Here is a 21,112-nt window from a genome sequence, read left to right as displayed (position 1 = left end):
CTTGGGTTTCCAACAGTGTGAAACCTCCCTGACCTGCTAGCCAGCCTTCAGAGAAGGAGCAGCTGGGAATCATTGCCCTGGGGATGCTCTGGGCTCCAGAACAGGGCTAAGTATCTGCCATGACCCCTGGCAACCTTGCTGTCTGTGTCTCCCTAAAGCCTATTAAACTATTCACAGTACCTGCAGCCTTCTCATTGTTATGACAACTCTTTGAATTCTCTCCCAAGAGAGAAGTGATGTCTTCTCCAAATATCTTGAGGCAATTTTCAATCAAAAACTGTATAAGAGAAGCCTGTAATGCAAAAAGAACACAATGGGGTGCTCTTTTTTATACGGAAGAGTTATAAGTCACATTTTGTTTATAGACCTTGGATCTAACCAAAAATGTGAAAGACTTCTATGAACAATTCAGAGTTGATAATAATATATAGAAACCCAAGTTCTCTAATAAAATAACTTAGTGTGATACTTTCTGTTGTACTTTGGGTACAGATTTTAAAATTCTACTAGTCAGTGGGCTAAAGTCCTAATTTGTCACCTAATTTCATACCTAACATTGTGATACCAATGGTTACATCTTTAAAACTAGAATAGTTTTCAAAGCAACCTACCTTCTTAACTTTACTTATTGTGTAAAATTTTACTTCCAGAAAATATTGGGTTGTAACTTAGGATAATATCTGATTAAAATGTGTAAAGCATAGACAAAATCCTATGAAATCCATTTCTTAAAGAGGGAAGAATGTTTTTTGGAAAGAGGATATTCCTGTGGATTTTTTTTTGATGTTTTGTTTTGTTTTTGAGTAAAAATCACAGGTCTGGAGAGAAAACATGTCGGTCTGTCTAACCGCATTCCCTTCTCATGTCTTGCTTTGCCTAATGCTGGCTCTCGGCATGAGCTTGGGGAAAAGCTGTCATCTTATTAGGCATCTGTGGCTTCATTAGGATGTTCTGGAATATCTAACTAGTTTCTGTCTGATGTAACAGAGGCAAAAGAGTAGCCAAGTATTATTCTAAATGAGCCACAACTTGCAGAGCAAGGCCAATGTGTTTGGAGCCATGGGCGCTCATAGTGACTGAATCACCTAGAATGTGTCAGTAACGACCACAGGAGCTGGGTCTTGTTACCATTGTGTCATGAGGAAGCCATGGCTTTGCCCAAAGTTACAAGCTCCCCCCTCAAGGATCAGGCTGAGAGTTGAACCTCGGCTTGTCAAACTCCGGAGCCCAGGTCTTTTCTATCATATTATGCCACTCTTCTCTTTCTTTTGTTTAGTCAGTCTAGTATTGAATCTCCTGGATGGGAAAGAAGCGACTCAACTGCTCTATATTTCGCAATTTAACAACACCCCTTCCCATATTCCACCAGAGTAGGATAAAGATCTCTGCTATTCCAAGGAAGGCAATGAAGATGTGCACTTTTCAGAACTGATCCTTTGCAATTACTACTACACATTTCAGATTCAAAGCATGGATTCTAAACCCCATATGAGACATATATGAGAGATCTCTCTACCTTTTTAATGAAGTTGTCTTCCAATTCCAAGTTGCAGGAATTAGGTGGACAAAGAATACTTGGGGCTATACACACTGATAAATCATAAGCTGTCATCTGATTGGATGAGGATTGTTGCTCAATGTTGTATAACACACCGAAAAGGTATCGCAAGAGAACAACATTCACTTTTGGCAGCTGTGTTAGAAGCCTAAAGTCAGAAAGATGCACTTTTGAATAAGGCAAGTCATTGCACTTAGCAGTTGGAAGTATAGAGACGGAAAGCAGAGAACATCTTACTAGATCTAGTATACAACCTGCTGTAGCAGAGTTCCAGGCATGAACGTACACAAAAATGTTTTACCAAATTCAATTTCTGAGCTAACCCTCTCTGGTTAAATATTTGACAAACTTAAGGTTATACCATGGGCTGTTGATGCTCTGGCATCTCTCTTAAGCCACTGACTTGTCTACCAGTTTCATATATTCAGAAGTTGTACAATGACTAAGGAGTCTACTTAATAAGGTCAGGAGAAGAGCAATAATAGCCATAAGGCATGCCTGTATTCTGAAACTGGCCTCTGTGGGTGAGAAGAATTGAAATCATTTGGCATTGTATGTTCTCATTCATTTGGGGAATATAAATAATAGTGAAAGGGAATATAAGGGAAGGGAGAAGAAATGTGTGGGAAATATCAGAAAGGGAGACAGAACATAAAGACTCCTAACTCTGGGAAATGAACTAGGGGTGATGGAAGGGGATGAGGGCAGGAGGTAGGGGTGAATAGGTGATGGGCACTGAGGGGGGCACTTGACGGAATGAGCACTGGGTGTTACTCTGTATGTTGGTAAATTGAACACCAATAACAAATAAATTTATTATTAAAAAAAAGAAACCATTTGGCATTGAATGTTATTTTAATGGTCAAAGTGGCAAGAAGGAAACCAATATTTTGTAATGGTATATTGGCTGTATTTCTGAGCCATGACCAGAGTAGAGTAATTATTGCATCATTACCTCTGGGCAGCATTTATTTTTTCCTTCTGAGTCACTTCGTCAAGAACACCAAGCCATTTTTCATAGAGGTCCGATGAAAGTAAACTTCCTTCGATATTTTCAAGAAAATCCTTATGTGGATAAAAAAAAATACACACAAATATACACAGAAACACACACACACATATATATGCATATATAATACAAAATATATATTGGAAATATCACAGAGAAAACACTTAGTTGAAAACTTCAGTTGAGTTCCTACTTCCTTCATAGATACCCAAACTGTGACCCACAGGGGGGGTCAGCTTGACTCTCCATTGACTTGTACATGCAAAAGCAGGTTGTGGATTTTCTCTGACAAAAATGAAAGCATCAAAGCAGAGCATAGCCTTCACTGGAAAGGAAGACAAAGCTCCCTTCCATCATATGGAACTTACTCTTTTGTGTGCTTTTATGCAAACTACTACAAAAGCTACTCTCATAATTGCATCATTCTTCCTTTCCTGAACTATACAAAAGTAGAGAGTCTAATGGCAAACTCATGATGGTCCTGAGGATGTATTCATTTCTAGTGTAGACCAATTCTCCAGAGAGCTTGACATGATACTATTCAGGCCAAGGTTGCAGAGTCTGATTCTCCACAAAGATTAGTCAACTTTAGGTAGGGAAAGCTTCAGAAATGTCTAAGAACTCTATGCACACGTGGTCACCATCTTCCTAGTCTGTGCCTATAACACGGAAATAGAAAAGACCCTACTAAGTCTTGCAAGAAACATTAATTGTATGTGTGCACCTTCAAGAGGGAAACACTTATCATGGTATTCAAGTGCCTAATGGATGATCATTCTTTTCCTTTTGTCTTGATGCCTATATATATATTTACTGGCGTGTTTTACTCTAGCCCAGTGTAGTAGTGGTCAGAGACTATTGCTATCTTTCATATAGTTAAACAGTAATGGGGGACAAGCAAAGACCAAATGTGACAAGGAAGGACCACATATGACCTTGGTTTTAAGAGTGTCATCATTACTGCCTTGACATAGTTTTGTTGAGAGCTGTTAGCAAGTGCCAAGGTAGATGGATTAAATTCTCTATTCTAGTTCTCACATCTTTCTCCATTACCATTTTAGCAATAGAATGGGACATCTGTGATGTAGCTGTATAATTTCCAAATTAATCTATTTCTTGAGTCGATCTACTGAATTTTCAGAATACCAAAGTACTTTTGTCTGTTGCACCTACTCCAAAAGATAGATTTATCGAAAGAGGCATGTAGCTAGAGGTGGTTACCATGTCGTTATAACCTTGGATGGTGGGATAGACATCTCAAATATTAACTAAAGGATGCCTAGGATGTGGTGAAAGGAGACACAAATGGCAAAATCCTTCCTCCATGACTTATAAAAGGCACTAAGAAACAGGAGACAATGAGACAATGATGGTTAAGAATGATTGGTTGCCTCACTGAGCCTTTTTTAGATTCCTCATAAAGTAAACATGTGCTTACTATTGTGAACTTCTATACCTATCTTCAAATGTTTCATATGAGTTTTCTTTTGGAAACTGCCTTCATTAGGAGTGTGGTGAGGAAGTCATCAAAAGCAGATGTTTGCTTTGGTAAACATTATGTAGGTGTCAGTGTATATTTTGAAATTTCTTATTATTACTAGTAGTCATATTAGTATTAGTATTTTGCATGAAGTCTTCAGGTGGGTGGTGTGTGGTGAAAACAGAAAGTATTTCTAATGTATGGGGCTTTTAACTCCTACAGTACCTTCCTTAAATTTTGAATTCATGAAGTGTTTTCCAGTTTGAGAAGCTCTTAATCAGTTTTGCCCATGTCGCTCCTTGGGCAATCATAATGAAAGACACCAATCACAGCTTGACTTACTCATGTGTGGATAAAGCTAGAACTTTCCCCACCTTTAAAACAAATGCTACCACAAGAACAGATTTGCTGTAATGCCTCACTCTGTCTCCAGAATTCAGTTTCTTCTTTAGGATTCTGCATGACTTTATACTACCTGGTTTTCTGAATATGCCTTCTGTGAGTGGTCCTTTCTCATTGATAAAGGAAAGCATATCCTGTAAGAAAAAAAGAAGAGTATATGGCATTTCATATCCCAAGCCCAGAGTAAAAGCTTGCTACCTTTTTGAAAGAGCTAGGCTATGTGATGGTATACGGTTTTAGAGCTGGAAGGAGTAAAGTCGATTTAGATTCTTTAGTCAATGTCTCTCTATAGTTTCTACCCAAAATCCACCTTAGAGTCATACACTGAAACATTGTAATCACTTATTTTAATCAGATTTTTTTTTCATTGAATTTACCCTTTTAAATCAAACTTCCGTGTTTCAAGGCCTTTGTGGAATCCTCGCCTGTCTCCTAATTTACCAGTCTTGTTTCCTTATTCCCTTACATAGATGCTCTTCCCCAAGTATGGAAATCTTTTTGCCATACTCATTTCCCATTTGTTGATTCCTCTTTAAGTGATTGTATCCTCCATTCCTACTATCTCTATTTCCCTTCCTCTTTAAAAAAAAAAAAAACAAAACCTCAAATGCTCTCTTCTTATTATCTGATTACATTTCCTTCATGAGTCCTTCACTGTCTTTTGCTCTATCTTCATGTTCTCTCCCTGCAGTGTAGAAAGATAATAAGGGCTGGAGTCTGATAGACCAAGGGATCGGAAACCTATTATTATGCTTCTGATCTATTGTGTGACCTGGGGCAAATGCGAACTGTACTGAAAGCTTCAAATTCATTTGTAAAGTGTGGAGGATGATAGTTCCAGCTTCCCCTAAAATTGCTGTGATGCAAGGACTGGGGAAGTAGCAAGCATGTAACTAACGTGGTTAATTTCTTCACACCTAGGATAACATTCCCAAATCTAGTGCAGGGTTGCAGAGGTACTGGGTACTCAGTAAATTTCCACACTGACAATTCATTACACTGATTTGAGATAACACAGGCCAAACTCTGTGGCTGTCATGTTAACGTGTTCTTTTAGAATTAGCAGATTCATATATGCCTCAGGATGAGTCTTTATGCTTAGGTAAGATATTTTCAGTTGTTAGATTAAGTAGACTCAGTTGAAGGAGACCTGAGACTACTGTGAGTTCAGGAAGACAATAGCAGAATGTGAAGATGATTCATGCACACAGAGTCCATTTTGACTGATCTGAACAAGGCCTACATGGGTCTCTGTGGAAACAAGTGGAATGGACAAAACGTCGTTCTGTTGTATTGGCCAAATGACTTTCCAGTAGGTAAATCAAATGACACTAGCAAAGCTTCTCAGCCAAAGCCAGGGACTGTCTAATGATTTCTCCACTTGAGGGTTGGTCTGCATGAGAACACTTGGCCTCTCCGAGGTCCCTCTCCTCAGGAAGGCAATAAAAGACCTAACTGAGACCTACCAGTATTGGTAAGGGCATGATGTCCTTATCAAAGATATCCGTAAGGGAAACTCCAAAGAGCTGTCCTGGTTTTGCAGACAGTAGAGCTGTGCACTGGTTGTACTGGGAAGTGCCAATGCGCTGGCAAAAGGCCGAGTCTCTAAAAGAAGTGCTTTTCAACTTGTTCTGGACTGAATCTAAGGAAGAAGGGAGATTAGTGTGTTTTAATTCACTTAGCCTTATTTTCACCATTACCATTATACAGTGTGTTCATTGCAGGGCTAGAAGAGGGAAACTGAGTCATTTGTTGTGTAGAACTCTCCATGTTCTGATGTTGGCTAACAGCATCCTCATGGCATTGTTGAGTTCTTGCCCATATCCTTCACACTGATGGTTAAACCTTGGGACTTGATCAGATTGAAAGTCAGTATTTCCTGTGCCATCAGTTACTGTCTTTGCAATGCAACAGGAGGCACTGAACCTGTAGATGTTTGTTTTCTACTGGAGTGAACAGTGGGTTCAGCTGTCAGATCTGATTTTAAAAGCTAGAAGGATTTGTTATCCAAATCAGGCTGAGTTTGGAAATCCTCTGCTTTCACATCCAGTCTGAGACCAGAACTGCACAGATGAGTCTCCACTGAAGTGTTATGTGAATCATAACCAAAGCAATGGTTGTGTAAACTACTGAGTTATGGAATGATTTTTATTATCCATATAAAAGTATACAACACAGTACAATACAATTCAAAAGGTATGTCATAGGATATGATAGGCATTGAAGATAGAGGAGATAATTTGTGGGAAGATTTCCTCAATATGAATATATGGGACCAAGGAAAAAACTTTAAATGGAAATAGCTGGGTCTTGGAAGGGGTTCATTTCTCATTCATTGGAAAAACAGATAAAGAGGAAGTGTCAAGGGTCATTATGGAGATTCCAGTCTTCAGTAACTTACTAAACTGTAGACATGTAGGTGGATGGACCACATGGGGACTTGGTAGCATTCTGCAGTTGTGCTCTTTTGGAAATCACTATCACTCTCACTGGCTTGGATTCAACAGTTTGTTTTTCTGTCACTGAGGACATGAAAAACAAACACTTGTCTTGCACCAGCATATTCTCAGACATGGCACTAGACTCATCTTAATTCCTGATGACACGGATTGTCCAAAGGCTTCCCTCAACACAATGAGGTATATGTCGTAAAACGAAGACATGTCAAAAGTATGGAGGGATTGATGATGTGTGTCTCCAGGTTCTGAATCTAAACTCTGTTTTACAAAAAATGGGGTGTTGCCAGTGAGCTGTGATTAGCTAGGCTCAAATAATACTCGCACTAGTCTCAGGGGAACTTCTCCTAGTTCTAATATTTGCTTTTTAGAAATGTTTTTACATCCCTTATCTTATTGAATCTTGACAACATTTCTAAGATTTAGACATTACTTTTATCCAGCATTTTAGGCATGAATAGAGTGATACCAAGCTAGTAATTGGCCAAAGGTTGTATATCTGATAAATGGGGGCACTGGAGTTTGTACTCTGGAGAGATGATTGACATCAAGTCAAATCCTTTTCTCTCAATGATGCTGGTTCCTTTCAACTCATTTTAAAGAGCACTGGAATCCTGTGGTGCCTCAAGAGCCACTGATCAAAAAGAGGATGGAGCAGGAATAAAAGTCGCATGCTCTGGTTTCAACCAGAGCACATTTATATATTATAAGTAGAAATTAATACTTATGCATTATACATTTAACTACATATATCATATAATATAGATGTGGGATCCATTTAAAATTGTGTTAAAAAAAATTCCCAAACACTGTATCATACCATGCTATCTCCTAATACTGCCAGAAACATCTGGAAGTTTCTATGCTTTCTTGGGTCTCCAACAGTGTGAAACCTCCCTTGACCTGCTAGCCAGTCTTCAGAAGAAGGAGCAGCTGGGAATCATTGCCCTGGGGATGCTCTGGGCTCCAGAACAGGGCTAAGTATCTGCCATGACCCTTGGGAACCTTGCTGTCCATGTCTCCCTAAGCCTATTAAACTATTCACAGTACCTGCAGCCTTCTCATTGTTATGACAACTCTTTGAATTCTCTCCCAAGAGAGAAGTGATGTCTTCTCCAAATATCTTGAGGCAATTTTCGATCAAAAACTGTACAAGAGAAGCCTGTAATGCAAAAAGAACACAATGGGGTGCTCTTTTTCATATGGAAGAGTTAGAAGTCACATTTTGTTTATAGACCTTGGATCTAACCAAAAATGTGAAAGACTTCTATGAAAAATTCAGAGTTCATAAAAATATATAGAAACCCAAGTTCTCTAATAAAATAAGAAAGAGTAATACTTTTTGTTGTACTTTGGGTACAGATTTTAAAATATTACTAGTCAGTGGACTAAAGTCCTAATTTGTTGCCTAATTTAATACCTAACATTGTGATACCAAAGGTTACATCTTTAAAACTAGGATAGTTTTCAAAGTAATGTACCTTCTAAAAGTTTATGTATTTTGTAAAATTTTGCTTCCAGAAAATATTGGATTGTAACTTAGTATCATAACTGATTAAAATGTAAAAAGCATAGACAAAGTCCTATGAAATCCATTTCTTAAATAGGGAAGAATAGTTTTTGGAAAGTGGATATTCTTGTGGATTTTTTTTTTTGATGTTTTCTTTTCTTTTCTTTTCTTTTTTTTTTGAGTAAAAACTCACAGGGCTGGGGGAAATCATGTCTGTCTGTCTAACCACAGTCCCTTCTCATGTCTTGCTTTGCTTAATGCTGGCTCTCGGCATGAGCTTGGGGAAAAGCTGTCATCTTATTAGGCATCTGTGGCTTCATTAGGATGTTCTGGAATATCTCACTAGTTTCTGTCTGATGTAACAGAGGCAAAAGAGTAGCCAAGTATTTTTCTAAATGAGCCACAACTTTCAGAGCAAAGCCAATGTGTTTGGAGCCATGGGTGCTCATAGTGCCCGAGCCACCTAGGATGTGCCAGTAACGACCACAGGAGCTGGGTCTTGTTACCATTGTGTTATGAGGAAACCATGGCTTTGCCCAAGGTTACAAGCTCCCCCCTCCAGGATCAGGCTGAGAGTTGAACCTTGCCTTGTCAAACTCCAGAGCCCAGGTCTTTTCTATCATATTATATCACTCTTCTCTCTCTTTTGTTTAGTCAGTCTAGTATTGAATCTCCTGGATGGGAAAGAAGCGACTCAACTGCTCTGCGTTTCCCACTTTAACAACACCCCTTCCCATATTCCACCAGAGAAGGATAGCAAACTCTGCCATTCCAAGAAAGCCTATGAAGATGTGCACTTTTCAGAACTGATCCTTCGCAATTACTACTACACATTTCAGATTCAAAGCATGGATTCTAAACCCCAGGGGACACATATGAGAGATCTCTCTACCTTTTTAATGAAGTTGTCTTCCAATTCCAAGCTGCAGGAATTAAGTGGACAAAGAATGCTTGGGGCTATACACACTGATAAATCATAAGCTGTCATCTGATTGGATGAGGATTGTTGCTCAATGTTGTATAACACACCGAAAAGGTATCGCAAGAGAACAACATTCGCTTTAGGCAGCTGTGTTAGAAGCCTAAAGTCAGAAAGATGCACTTTTGAATAAGGCAAGTCATTGCACTTAGCAGTTGGAAGTATAGAGACGGAAAGCAGAGAACATCTTTCTAGATCTAGTATGCAACCTGCTGTAGCAGAGTTCCAGGCATGAACGTACACAAAAGTGTTTTACCAAATTCAATTTCTGAGCTAACCCTCTCTGGTTAAATGTTCGACAAACTTTAGGTTATGCCACTGGCTGTTGATGCACTGGCATCTCTCAGGCCACTGACTTTGTGTACCAGTTTCATATATTCAGAAGTTGTACAGTGACTAAGGAGTCAATGTTAATAAGTTCAGGAGAAGTACAATAATAGCCATAAGGCATGCTTGTATTCTGAAACTGGCCTCCATTGGTGAGAAGAATCGAAACTATTTGGCATTGAATGTTATTTTAGTGGTCAAAGTGGCAAGAAGGAAGCCAATATTTTCCTAATAGTATATTGGCTGTATTCTGAGCCATGACCAGAGTAGAGTAATTATTGCATCATTACCTCTGGGCTGCATTTATTTTTTCCTTCTCAGTCACTTCGTTAAGAACACCAAGCCATTTTTCATAGAGTTTGGATGAAAGTAAACTTCCTTCGATATTTTCAAGAAAATCCTTATGTGGATAAAAGAAAAATACACACAGACACACTCACATATGCAATATAGATATTGGAAATATTACAGAGAAAACAGTTGCAAACTTCAGTTCAGTCTCTACTTACGTCATAGATACCCAAACTGTGACCCACATGGAACTCTGCTCTGATTCTCTATTGACTTGCACGTGAAAAGCAGGTGTGTGGATTTTCTCCAACAAAAATGAAAGCATCTAAGCAGAGCCTAGGCTTCAGTGTAAATGAGGACAAAGCTCCCTTCTATCATATGGCACTTTTGTGTGCTTTTCTGCAAACTATTACAAAAGCTACTCTCATAATCGCTTCATTCTTCCTTTCCTGTACTGTACAAAAGTAGAGAGTCTAATGGCAAACTCATGATGGTCCTGAGGATGTATTCATTTCTAGTGTAGGCCAATTCTCCAGAGAGTTTGACATGATACTATTCAGGCCAAGGTTGCAGAGTCTGATTCTCCACAAAGATTAGTCAACTTTAGGTAGGGAAAGCTTCAGAAATGCCTAAGAACTCTATGCACACGTGGTCACCATCTTCCTAGTCTGTGCCTATAACACGGAAAGAGAAAGGATCCTACTAAGTCTTGCTAGAAACATCAATTGTATGTGTGCACCTTCAAGAGGGCAACACTTATCATGCTATTTGAGTACCTAATGTATCATCATTCTTTCCCCTGTCTCTTGATGCCTATATATATATTTACTGGTGTGTTTTACTGTAGTCCAATGTAGTAGTGGTCAGGGACTATTGGTATCTTTCATATAGTTGAACAGAAATGGGGGACAAGCTCTGCCTATGTCTCTGCCTCTCTCTTTCTCTCTGTGACTATCATAAATAATAATAAAAAAAATTAAAAGAAAAGAAATGGGGGACAAGAAAAGACCAAATGTGACAAGGAAGGACCAAATATGACCTTGATTCTAAGAGTGTCATCATTACTGCCTTAACTTAGTTTTGTTGATAACTGTTAGCAAGTGCCAAGGTAGATGGATTAAATTCTCTATTCTAGTTCTCACATCTTTCTCCATTACGGTTTAGCAATAGAACAGGATATCTGTGATGTAGCTGTATAATTTCCAAATTAATCTAGTTCTTGAATCGATCTCTTGACTTTCCAGAATTCCAAACTACTTTTGTCTGTTGCACCTACTCCAAAAGTTCGATTTATCCAAACTGGCATGTAGCAAGAGCTGGTTAACATGTCATTATAACCTTGGATGGTGGGCTAGACATCACAAATATTAACTAAAGGATGCCGAGGATGTGGTGAAAGGAGACACAAATGGCAAAATCCTTCCTTCATGAGTTATAAAGTAAAAGACATCAAGAAACAGGAGACAGTGATGGTTAAGAATGATTGGTCACCTCACTGAGCCTTTTTGTATTCCTCATAAAGTAAACATTTGCTTACTATTGTGAAATTCCCTACCTATTCTCAAATTTTTCATATGATTTTTCTTTTGGAAACTGCCTTCATTAGGAGCGTGGTGAGGATGTCATCAAAAGCAGATGTTTGCTTTGGTAAATATTATGTATGTGTCAGTGTATACTTTGAAATTTATTATTATTACTAGTAGTCATATTAGTATTAGTATTTTGCATGGAGTCCTCAGGTAGGCTGTTCATGGTGATAACAGAAAGTATTTCTAATTTATGGGGCTTTTAACTCCTACAGTAGCTTCCTTAAATTTGATTTCATGAAGTGTTTTCCAGTTTGACAAGTTCTTAATCAGTTATGCCTATGTTGGTTCCTGGGCAATCGTAATGAAAGACACCAATCACAGCTTCAGTTACCCATGTGTGGTAAAGCTAGAACTTTCCCCACCTTTAAAACACATGCTACCACATGAACAGATTTGCTGTAACAGTTAACTCTGTCCCCAGAATTTAGTTTCTCTTTTAGGTTTCTGCATGAATTTATACAGGCTGGTTTTCTGAAGATGCCTTCCAGGAGTGGTCCTTTCCGATTGATCACGGAAAGCATATCCTGTAGGAAAAAAAGAAGAGTATATGGCATTTCATATCCCAAGCCCAGAGCAAAAGCTTGCTTCCTTTTTGAAAGAGCTAGGCTATCGGATGGTTTACGGTTTTAGAGCTGGAAGACTAAAGTCAATTTAGATTCTTTAGTCAATGTCTCTCTATAGTTTTACCCAAAATCCACCTTACATACACTGAAACATTGTAATCACTTATTTAAATCAGATTTTTTCATTGAATTTACCCTTTTAAATCAAACTTCTGTGTTTCTAGGCCTTTGTGGAATCCTCGCCTGTCTCCTACTTTACCAGTTTTGGCTCCTTATTCTCTTACATAGATGCCCTTCCCCATGTTTTCAAATCTTTTTGCCATACTCATTTCCCATTTGTTGATTCCTCTTTAAGTGTTTGTATCCTCCATTCCTACTATCTCTATTTCCCTTCCTCTTTAAAAAAAAAAAAAAAAACCTCAAATGCTCTCTTCTTATTATCTGATTACATTTCTTTCATGAGTCTTTCACTGTCTTTTGCTCTATCTTCATGTTCTCTCCCTGCAGTGTAGAAAGATAATAAGGGCTGGAGTCTGATAGACCAAGGGATCGGAAACCTATTATCATTCTGATCATTTGTGTGACCTGGGGCACATGCGAACTATATTGAAAGCTAATTCATTTGTAAAGTGTGGAGGATAATAGTTCCAGCTACCCCCTAAAATGGCTGTGATGCAAGGACTGGGGTAGTAGCAAGCATGTAACTAACATGGTAAATTTTTTCACACCTAGGATAACATTCCCAAATCTAGTGCAGGGTTGCAGAGGTACTGGGTACTCAGTAAATTTCCACACTGAAAATTCAGTGCACTGATTTGAGATAACACAGGCCAAACGCTGTGGCTGTCATTTAACATGCTCTTTTAGAATTAGCAGATTCATATATGCCTCAGGATGAGACTTTATGCTTAGGTAAGATATTTTCAGTTGTTAGATTAAGTAGACTCAGTTGAAGGAGACCTGCGACTACTGTGAGTTCAGGAAGACAATAGCAGAATGTGAAGATGATTCATGCACACAGAGTCCATTTTGACTGATCTGAACAAGGCCTACATGGGTCTCTGTGGAAACAAGTGGAATGGACAAAACGTCGTTCTGTTGTATTGGCCAAATGACTCTGCAGTAGGTAAATCAAATGACACTAGCAAAGCTTCTCAGCCAAAGCCAGGGTCTGTCTAATGATTTCTCCATTTAAGGGTTGGTTTGCATGAGAACACTTGGCCTCTCCAAGGTCCCTCTCCTCAGGAAGGTAATAAAAGACCAAACTGAGACCTACCAGTATTGGGAAGGGCAAGTTGTCCTTATCACAGATACCTGTGAGGGAAACCCCAATGGTTGTCGTGGTTTTGCAGATGGTGCAACTCTGCAGTGGTTTTTCTGGCAAGTGCCAGCGCGCCACCAAAAGGCCCAGTCTCTGAAAACAGTGCTTTTCATGGTCTTCTGGCCTGAATCTAAGGAAGAAGGGAGATTAGTGTATTTTAATTCACTTAGCCTTATTTTCACCATTGCCATTATACAGTGTGTTCATTGTAGTGGCTAGAAGAGGGAAACTGAGTCATTTATTTGTAGAACTCTCCTCGTTCTGATGTTGGCTAACAGCATCCTCATGGTGTTGATAAGTTCTTACCCATATCCTTCAGACTGATGGTTAAACTTTGGGACTTGATCAGATTGAAGGTCAGTATTTCCTGTGCCATCAGTTACTGCCGGTTACACTGCATCAGGAGGCACTGAACCTGTAGATGTGTTTTCTACTGGAGTGAACAGTGGGTTCAGGTGTCAGATCTGATTTTAAAAGCTAGAAGGATTTGGTATGCAAATCAGGCTGAGTGTGGTAATCCTCTGCTTTCACAGCCAGTCTCCCCTCAGCCTCAGATTTCCTCTTTGGCTTTCTGAGTGCTCAAGTTCTACCATCCAAAGGATCTGCTTCTCAGGACACAATCTGCCTGAGCCCTACTTCTATGTTCCTCTGCTCTGGGCCATCTTCAAGGATGACTTGCTGCAGTCAGGGTCCTTGGGATGTTGTCATTACATGCTGGCCCTCTGGTGGCTGTGTTTTCTTGTCATACCCCACCAACCCACCCAGAGATGATGTTTTCGGTTAAATAGGTTGAACATTTACTGAAAAGAGACTAAACCACAATGAAGTGTGGAAACACACTTCCTCACACACACACTCAAACATATATGTAAATATACACCTACACACAAGTACAAGGCTTGAAAGAAATCATAGAAAAGCAAAACAATGAGAGGTTATGAATGCATTTATAGAGGTTATGAATGCATATGCACCAGTTTCCAGAGATGATTTTTAATTACTCAACATTCCCTATGAAGGAAGAGCTTTCCAAAGAAAAGGTGACCAGCAGTGAGAAGCTGAGTTCAAAGTTTCTAGTGCTCAGCTGTGAATGTTTCCCTTTGAAGATACCTTAACATTGCTTAAATAACTGATTTCTTTAAGAGTCAGCAGATGAGCCAAGTTGTCGAAGGATAAACAAATGAGGAACATTTCACCAAATAACCTTGAACACTCGGCCACTTGGCTTTTCTGGGATGTAGTGAGTGCATCACCACCTCCACTCATGTGGGTGCCAGCCCTGCACCAGAAGCATCCTGGTCCTGCCACTGAGGAAGCTTAGCATTTTAAAGCTTCAGTTTGCTCAACTTTAACATAAATGATGCTGCCTACAACTCGTTAAACTAAATATATGATATACTACTCAGCACAAGGCATGGCTCAGGGCAGCCTTGAAAGTGCTCTGGGGATATAGAGAAAGACAGGAGTTAATGGTCTTCCCAAAAGATTTAAAACAAGAAAACAACCTTCATAGAAATGAGTTGGGTCTTGATGTCAGACTTTTGAATTTTTCTAAGCTTGATTTTTGGTAGTGTTTGCATTCTTTCCTATACTGTTCCTCCTCATTGATGACAATAAGCTCACCCAGAAAGAATAAACTGTGTGTCTGAATTGTGTTTAAGCATGGAGACATGAGCCAAGGGAAGGCACTTGAAGAAAGGCAAGTGGCTCACCTCTCCCTTGCTTGTTCTGGGCTGGGTGCCTGGGCTTCAGTATGAAATGGATTTGCATGTCTGTGATCTTCTGCTCCAGAAGGAGGGACTCCTGAGTAGGGGAAGGAGAGACGGAGTCCTCTGCTTCCTTTGGCAGCAGTTTAGTAGATGGAAGATGGCTCATTTTAATTCCATAGGGATGTTCATGTCCTGTATGGAAAGAAACCTGAATATTTAGGCTGATGGTGATGGCTGTCATCAAACCTACCTTACCACGAGTGTAAGCATCACCCTATTTGTATATGTTGGTATTTTTCTGGGACTTCTAGATAAAGAAGGCTGTGCCTCCTGAGTGAGCATCATATGCACCCTTGTGGGAACACCTTACAGAAAGCGTGTGCCCAAGGGAAAGATTTTAAGAAGAGAAAACAATTTAAAGCATGTTACATGAAATACATATATTCATGAGTGCATTAAACAATGCTGACTTTTTCTGTGTTTCTGAGAATGTTTAAGTTTTTCTAGTTTGTGCCTTGACACTAACTAGATCTATACATCTTAGGCAAATTACTTGACACCGTCGAGCCTTACATTCATTCTTTGAAATGCTTGTCCACACACAAACTTATCAGAGTGAATATATTAATAAGCATTGGTGGTTAATATTTTTTATTTTTTATTTATTTTTTATTTTTATTTTTTGGTTAATAAATTTTAAATATTTGGAGTATATATATAAAGAATTGCTATCTTCACTATTCTCTCCAACAGAATGTCAGTCGAACAGATTTTTTTTTCATTTCCTTTTGTCAATTCTCCAGCCAGAGCTACTCGAGAGTAGTGGGATGTGTTGCCCTTATGCTTTATGGTTCCCTCCCACTGCTGCCCTCCCTCTATGGGTGTCCTGCCAGGCAATGATCAGAAGGAAGGGTGTGCAGAGTGGGAAACCCAGAAGCAAACTGTAAAACGATGGTTAGAGAATAGAAAACCACACCCACAGCCATCCAGAATTGCCTGCCAAGTGATTTGTTTTGCTCTTTTATGCTTTAAATTGTTTTTCCTCTCTAGAGAATTCTCAAAGACCCTATGCAATGATATGGATTTCATTTTTTAAGAATAGAATGAAAATTCTCATTCTGTCATTTCAGATTTATTATTGAATGTACCTAAAGGAGCTTTTGCTGTTCTTTTCATCCGTCATAAATGCAATGTTCACAAGAATCACAGGGACTTCCCTCCATTAAGGAAAAAGAAGCTTCTATGACAGCAATACAACCAAACCAAGATAACCAGGAGCTAATCCACAATTGAATGAGAGTATGTTTAAAAAATGCATTTTGAATGCTGTAATGGATCATCATGAACAACAGGCTCTTCAGATTCCTTAGAGCTTGCGTTCGTGTGTGAAGCTATTCAAAGTCTAAAAAGTTATCATCTACATCATTTTTATCTAAATTAATGCACTTTATTAAAACATATATAAGTATTTAGCTTTTTTCCTTTTTACTGCTAACCATTTTTTTTAGATTTTATTTATTTATTCATGAGAAACAGAGAGAGAGAAAGAGGCAGAGACACAGGCAGAGGGAGAAGCAGGCTCCATGCAGGGAGCCCAATGTGGGAGTCGATCCCAGCTCTCCAGGATCACACCCTGGGCTCAAGGCAGTGCTGAACCGCTGAGCCACCAGGGCTGCCCCTGTCCAACTTTTACAAAGATATCAACATTAATTCAAAACAGGAAGTGGTACTGGGGGATTTTGATCTCAGTGATGAGCTTTGTGACTCTATAGTCTAAGACTGGGAATATATATTTTGCAGAAAGAAATTGGTTGTTTTTTTTAAAAAAGGAAATTGGTTGTTTAGATTCCAGATTATTTGAAAAAGAGTTATAGCTTCACAGGTTTATTAAAAGGATAAAGAATTTCTTTTTTTTTTTAATTCATGACAGACACACAGAGAGGGAGAGAGAGAGGCAGAGACACAGGCAGAGGGAGAAGCAGGCTCAATGCAGGGAGCCCGATGTGGGACTCGATCCCGGGTCTCCAGGATCCGGCCTTGGGCTGAAGGTCGGTGCTAAACCACTGAGCCACCCGGGCTGCCCAAGGATAAAGAATTTCATGTAAGAAGGAATGCTTTAAGATTTCTAGAAGAGATTATTGTCACCATTACCATCTATTACTATACTTCAAGGTCTGCTACCGACCCTGTCTTCTTTTTCTTTTTTTAAAATCCTTCCATTACTGGAAACACTAAACAATTTTGCTAATCCAAAGATTTTTTTTTCAGAGAACTTGTGCTAATAACTATTTTAGAAGAGGTGCAATCTGTTTATCAATAACCTTAAGATCAGTGATGGAAAAAACCTGAGAAACAGCAAAGTGCAGGCGATTTCATCAGTGAAGACTAGAGGAGTTTAAATGTGATTATCTCATTTTCTTTATGATGCAGAGAAAAGTGGGCACAGGGCAGGGGTGTTAAATACATATCTGTAACCAGATTCAGGGACATAACTGGATTTTAGAGGATTCTCACAAAATAGAGGCTTCTTAGTAGTTAGGAACTAGAATTCAAGATTGAAATATGAAAAATAAATGTATGGGAAAAAAATTCCCATCCATTTTGCTTTCATACCTAAGTGAGTAAATAAGTAAGTAAATAGTAAATAATCACACTTTTTCAAGACAGCTCTGTTTGTCAGGTAACAAGAAGTAGAAACAAAAATTTACATTTCTCTCCCTCACTAAATCATAGCTGCTGAATGAAGAGATGTTATCATGCCTGGGAAACAGTACCTGGTAATTATTTAATAAACATGTGAGGGAATATAACATGTGATTTTCACTTTAAGGATTTTGAAGCTTAAGAAAGAACAACCATTACTTTGAAACTTTGAGTTACAATTTTGAACCTAATCAATCCCATCTTAGATTTTCCCTGACACTTACCAGTTAGTGGAAGTTTTTCCTTGCCAGAACTCACCCACAGCTGGAAGTCTTTCTCAGAGCCCTTGGAAACAAAAAGAACTAGGTGTCAAAACAAATCTTTCACAGTACTTGAAGAACACATTTCCTTAGCATATCTGTAGTTTCCAAAAAGAAGAATTGGGGCCAGGATAAATGGCATTTGGTCCATGGAGGTAGCTATAGTACTTGTTAACTAGTTCCCCTCACAACTTCCAATAGACTGTCCCAGATTCTTGTAATTTTTGATAAAGACCGGGAAACCACAGTACAGCCAGCCCCTCACTTTGTGGGTGATCCATGGCATAAGAAATGAGATTTGTGTCCCTTTACTACGGAAGTAAAAGTCTCATCTCAGAGTCCTCTCTTCTGCTGTCTCTAGACTCCTTGGATAGTGTTGGCTTTTGTCTCCAAATGTCTCTGCCCAGAGATGCATGTTGTCCAGAGAGCCATATACTCTGCTATGACTAATCCTGAGCAAAGTAACTTGAGAGGCATCAATAGCTCAGCAGCCCTTAACAAAGGAGACAAATGCCCAAGAGACCTTGAGGAGATCGTGGAGGGAAGTCATCCACATGGCTTTGGGGCAGGCAAACCCCACTTTAGGGAGAGAAAGGATGAGGACTCTAGACACATGTCAGATGCAGAAAACGATTACTCCCAGCAGAATTATTGCCCAGTAATACTGGAAATCCCAATTGTTTGAACAAACAATTCTAAATTATAAAGATTGCTGAACTATTTTAAAGAGTCTTCCAGGAGACTAAAACCAAAAATGTTTGAATAGAATTATTGGTAATAGTTACCATGTGCCCTTGACTCTTGACTAAAAATCATGGCCTTCACCTTATGAAGGAATGTCACAGGTATGGATGGGCACAGACACAGATACACACACACACACACACACACACACACACAGCTAAATCTGCTCAAGATTGTGTTGCAATAAGAAGTAAGAGCTAATAAGGTAGGGTAGGGTTTGGAAATGCCATGCTGGAATCCTTTAAATCAGGTATACATAAAGCCAAATAACCCCAGTTCTTCATTAAAATAGAAATTCTTTGCCTAGTGACATTGATCACTTTAAGCAAAGAAAAATCACAAACGTGAAATAAAATGAGTTAAATCATTAATCAATCTCCCCACCTTCATCCCTCAAACCACTCACTCTCTTTTCCAGGATTTAATTCTTACTTAGGGTTTATATATCATACAGGTTAGAAATGTATGTAGAGATGTGCTTTAGTCAGTACATATAAATTTCAATTTTATTTTGGATGTATTATTAAATGTTGTTTGTACAGAATCATTGATCTCTTCTGCCAAATTCCAGTTGCTCTGAAGTTTTAAAGGGCTTTATTATACCATTGGGTCAGATAGAATTTACAAACAATCTTATGATTATGTCACGTCACATTTACAGAGGATTTGGATAAGAAGCTGTGCTTTCCAAGTGCTCCCTTTGGTTCTCTCCATCTATCACTTGTCCCTCTTTTTTCCCTTATAAAACCTCATCCTCAAATATATTTCTCTTTCATAAAAAGATATCAGCAACTCACACGAGCACCATCAAAAGGTAAGAACAGACAGTTAAAACCCAAACAAGATGAAAGTGCTATGTACAAATGCCCCAGATCCATGGTCTTATTCAGAACTTGTCTTTGTCTTTACCAGTTCCCTAAAGAGTATGAGCTGCTTCATCCTCAGGATCTGCATCAAACAGAGGTAGCTTGTAGCCATGTAGTCTTTATGTCAAAAGGTACAACAGAACATGTAATTTAGGATTCATTAAACAGATTGAGTTCTTCCTTGTGTGATAACTAGGGTCAATAGGGATGGGGACGTATCAGAATTGAAAACACAGAAAAGAGTCCAATAGAGGAGGAAATATTTAGAAATTTAGAAACAAAAAAAAAAAGAAATTTAGAAACATTGTTATTGTCTGTATTTAAAATATATACAATAACTGCATGTTGTTATTAGCACTCTAAAATTATAGCCCAATTTTAGGCTATGACTTTGAATTTCAGAAATTTAAAATGGGAATATAAGATAGCACTCATGTATAAGCTAATACTATAGCTTTGCTGCCTTCAATTTCTAAAGTTGGAAGGACAAAATATGACTGTTATCTACAATAATCAGCTGTCTTATGATGGGAGGTGCACAACACACACATACACATACACACACACAGACACAAATCTCAAAAGTCAAAGTTGGTTCGTCAACTAAAATAGTTTATAGGCAACTTACGGTTATTCCCAGCATTGTTAGTAACATGTTGATAGTGTCATTTGCCGGTGTCGGAATTTGTCACTGTTATAGTTACGGACTGTAAAAATAAATAAGAAAAATTGCTACAAATTTTTTTAGATTTAAAGCATGTGACCAAATAATTGTCAAATTATTATCCATACTCCAAGGTAAAGCTTGTTTTCAGGGTAATGACAAAGTAAAGCACGTGTAGAACACGAACCCTTAATTATATTTTCATTTTTTTTATGTAACATGAAGCTAGTAGGAAACATGTCAGTAAAATATATTTCCCTCCAAGAATTTGTGGCATACAAAATACAGCAGCTGAAGCAAGGAAGAGAAAAACTGAGAATTCCAAGAGGGCACTTGGGTGACCCTCAGCTCCATAAGGCTATTTCCAAAATGGTGGGAGGGGGATAGTATTAAAGGAAGGCACTAGATACTTTCCTCTCTTACTGAGTTGTGTTTGTATAGTATGGCTTAGTTCCTTTGTAATTACATAGTCGGTTTCAGTAAAATCAGATAAGAACTGGCTATGAAAGACACTTTTTTTAAAAACTACTATTTAGTCTGTATTTTCTTTGTCAGGCATCATGATTAACTAAGACTTCCATTGTTGCAATCTGTTAAGACAAATAAAACCAATGAATCTAGGAAATGAGACTGGAAATGTTAGAAGTTTATGTTCTATTCACAACTCTGCCAGTGAGTAGA

The 21,112-nt window shown here is 38.6% G+C and overlaps 1 protein-coding gene across 1 annotated transcript in view; it reads right to left on the bottom strand.

Annotated features, from left to right (window-relative positions):
• Positions 1–21,112, bottom strand: part of LOC119864422 (rho GTPase-activating protein 20-like) — a 54,901-nt gene that overhangs the window by 26,111 nt on the left and 7,678 nt on the right. The window contains exons 2-11 of the mRNA XM_038565232.1: positions 13,441–13,615; positions 11,964–12,125; positions 10,012–10,121; positions 9,308–9,497; positions 7,956–8,067; positions 5,916–6,091; positions 4,422–4,583; positions 2,514–2,623; positions 1,517–1,706; positions 181–292 (exon numbers count right to left, since the gene is read on the bottom strand). Of these exons, the coding sequence (XP_038421160.1) occupies positions 181–292; positions 1,517–1,706; positions 2,514–2,623; positions 4,422–4,583; positions 5,916–6,091; positions 7,956–8,067; positions 9,308–9,497; positions 10,012–10,121; positions 11,964–12,125; positions 13,441–13,615 (1,499 nt within the window). The remainder of the gene's footprint in view (positions 1–180; positions 293–1,516; positions 1,707–2,513; positions 2,624–4,421; positions 4,584–5,915; positions 6,092–7,955; positions 8,068–9,307; positions 9,498–10,011; positions 10,122–11,963; positions 12,126–13,440; positions 13,616–21,112) is intronic.

The sequence above is a fragment of the Canis lupus genome, chromosome 19, assembly GCF_011100685.1.
Source record: "Canis lupus familiaris isolate Mischka breed German Shepherd chromosome 19, alternate assembly UU_Cfam_GSD_1.0, whole genome shotgun sequence".
Classification (NCBI taxonomy): Eukaryota; Metazoa; Chordata; class Mammalia; order Carnivora; family Canidae; genus Canis; species Canis lupus.
This window is presented reverse-complemented; position numbering and strand designations above follow the sequence as displayed.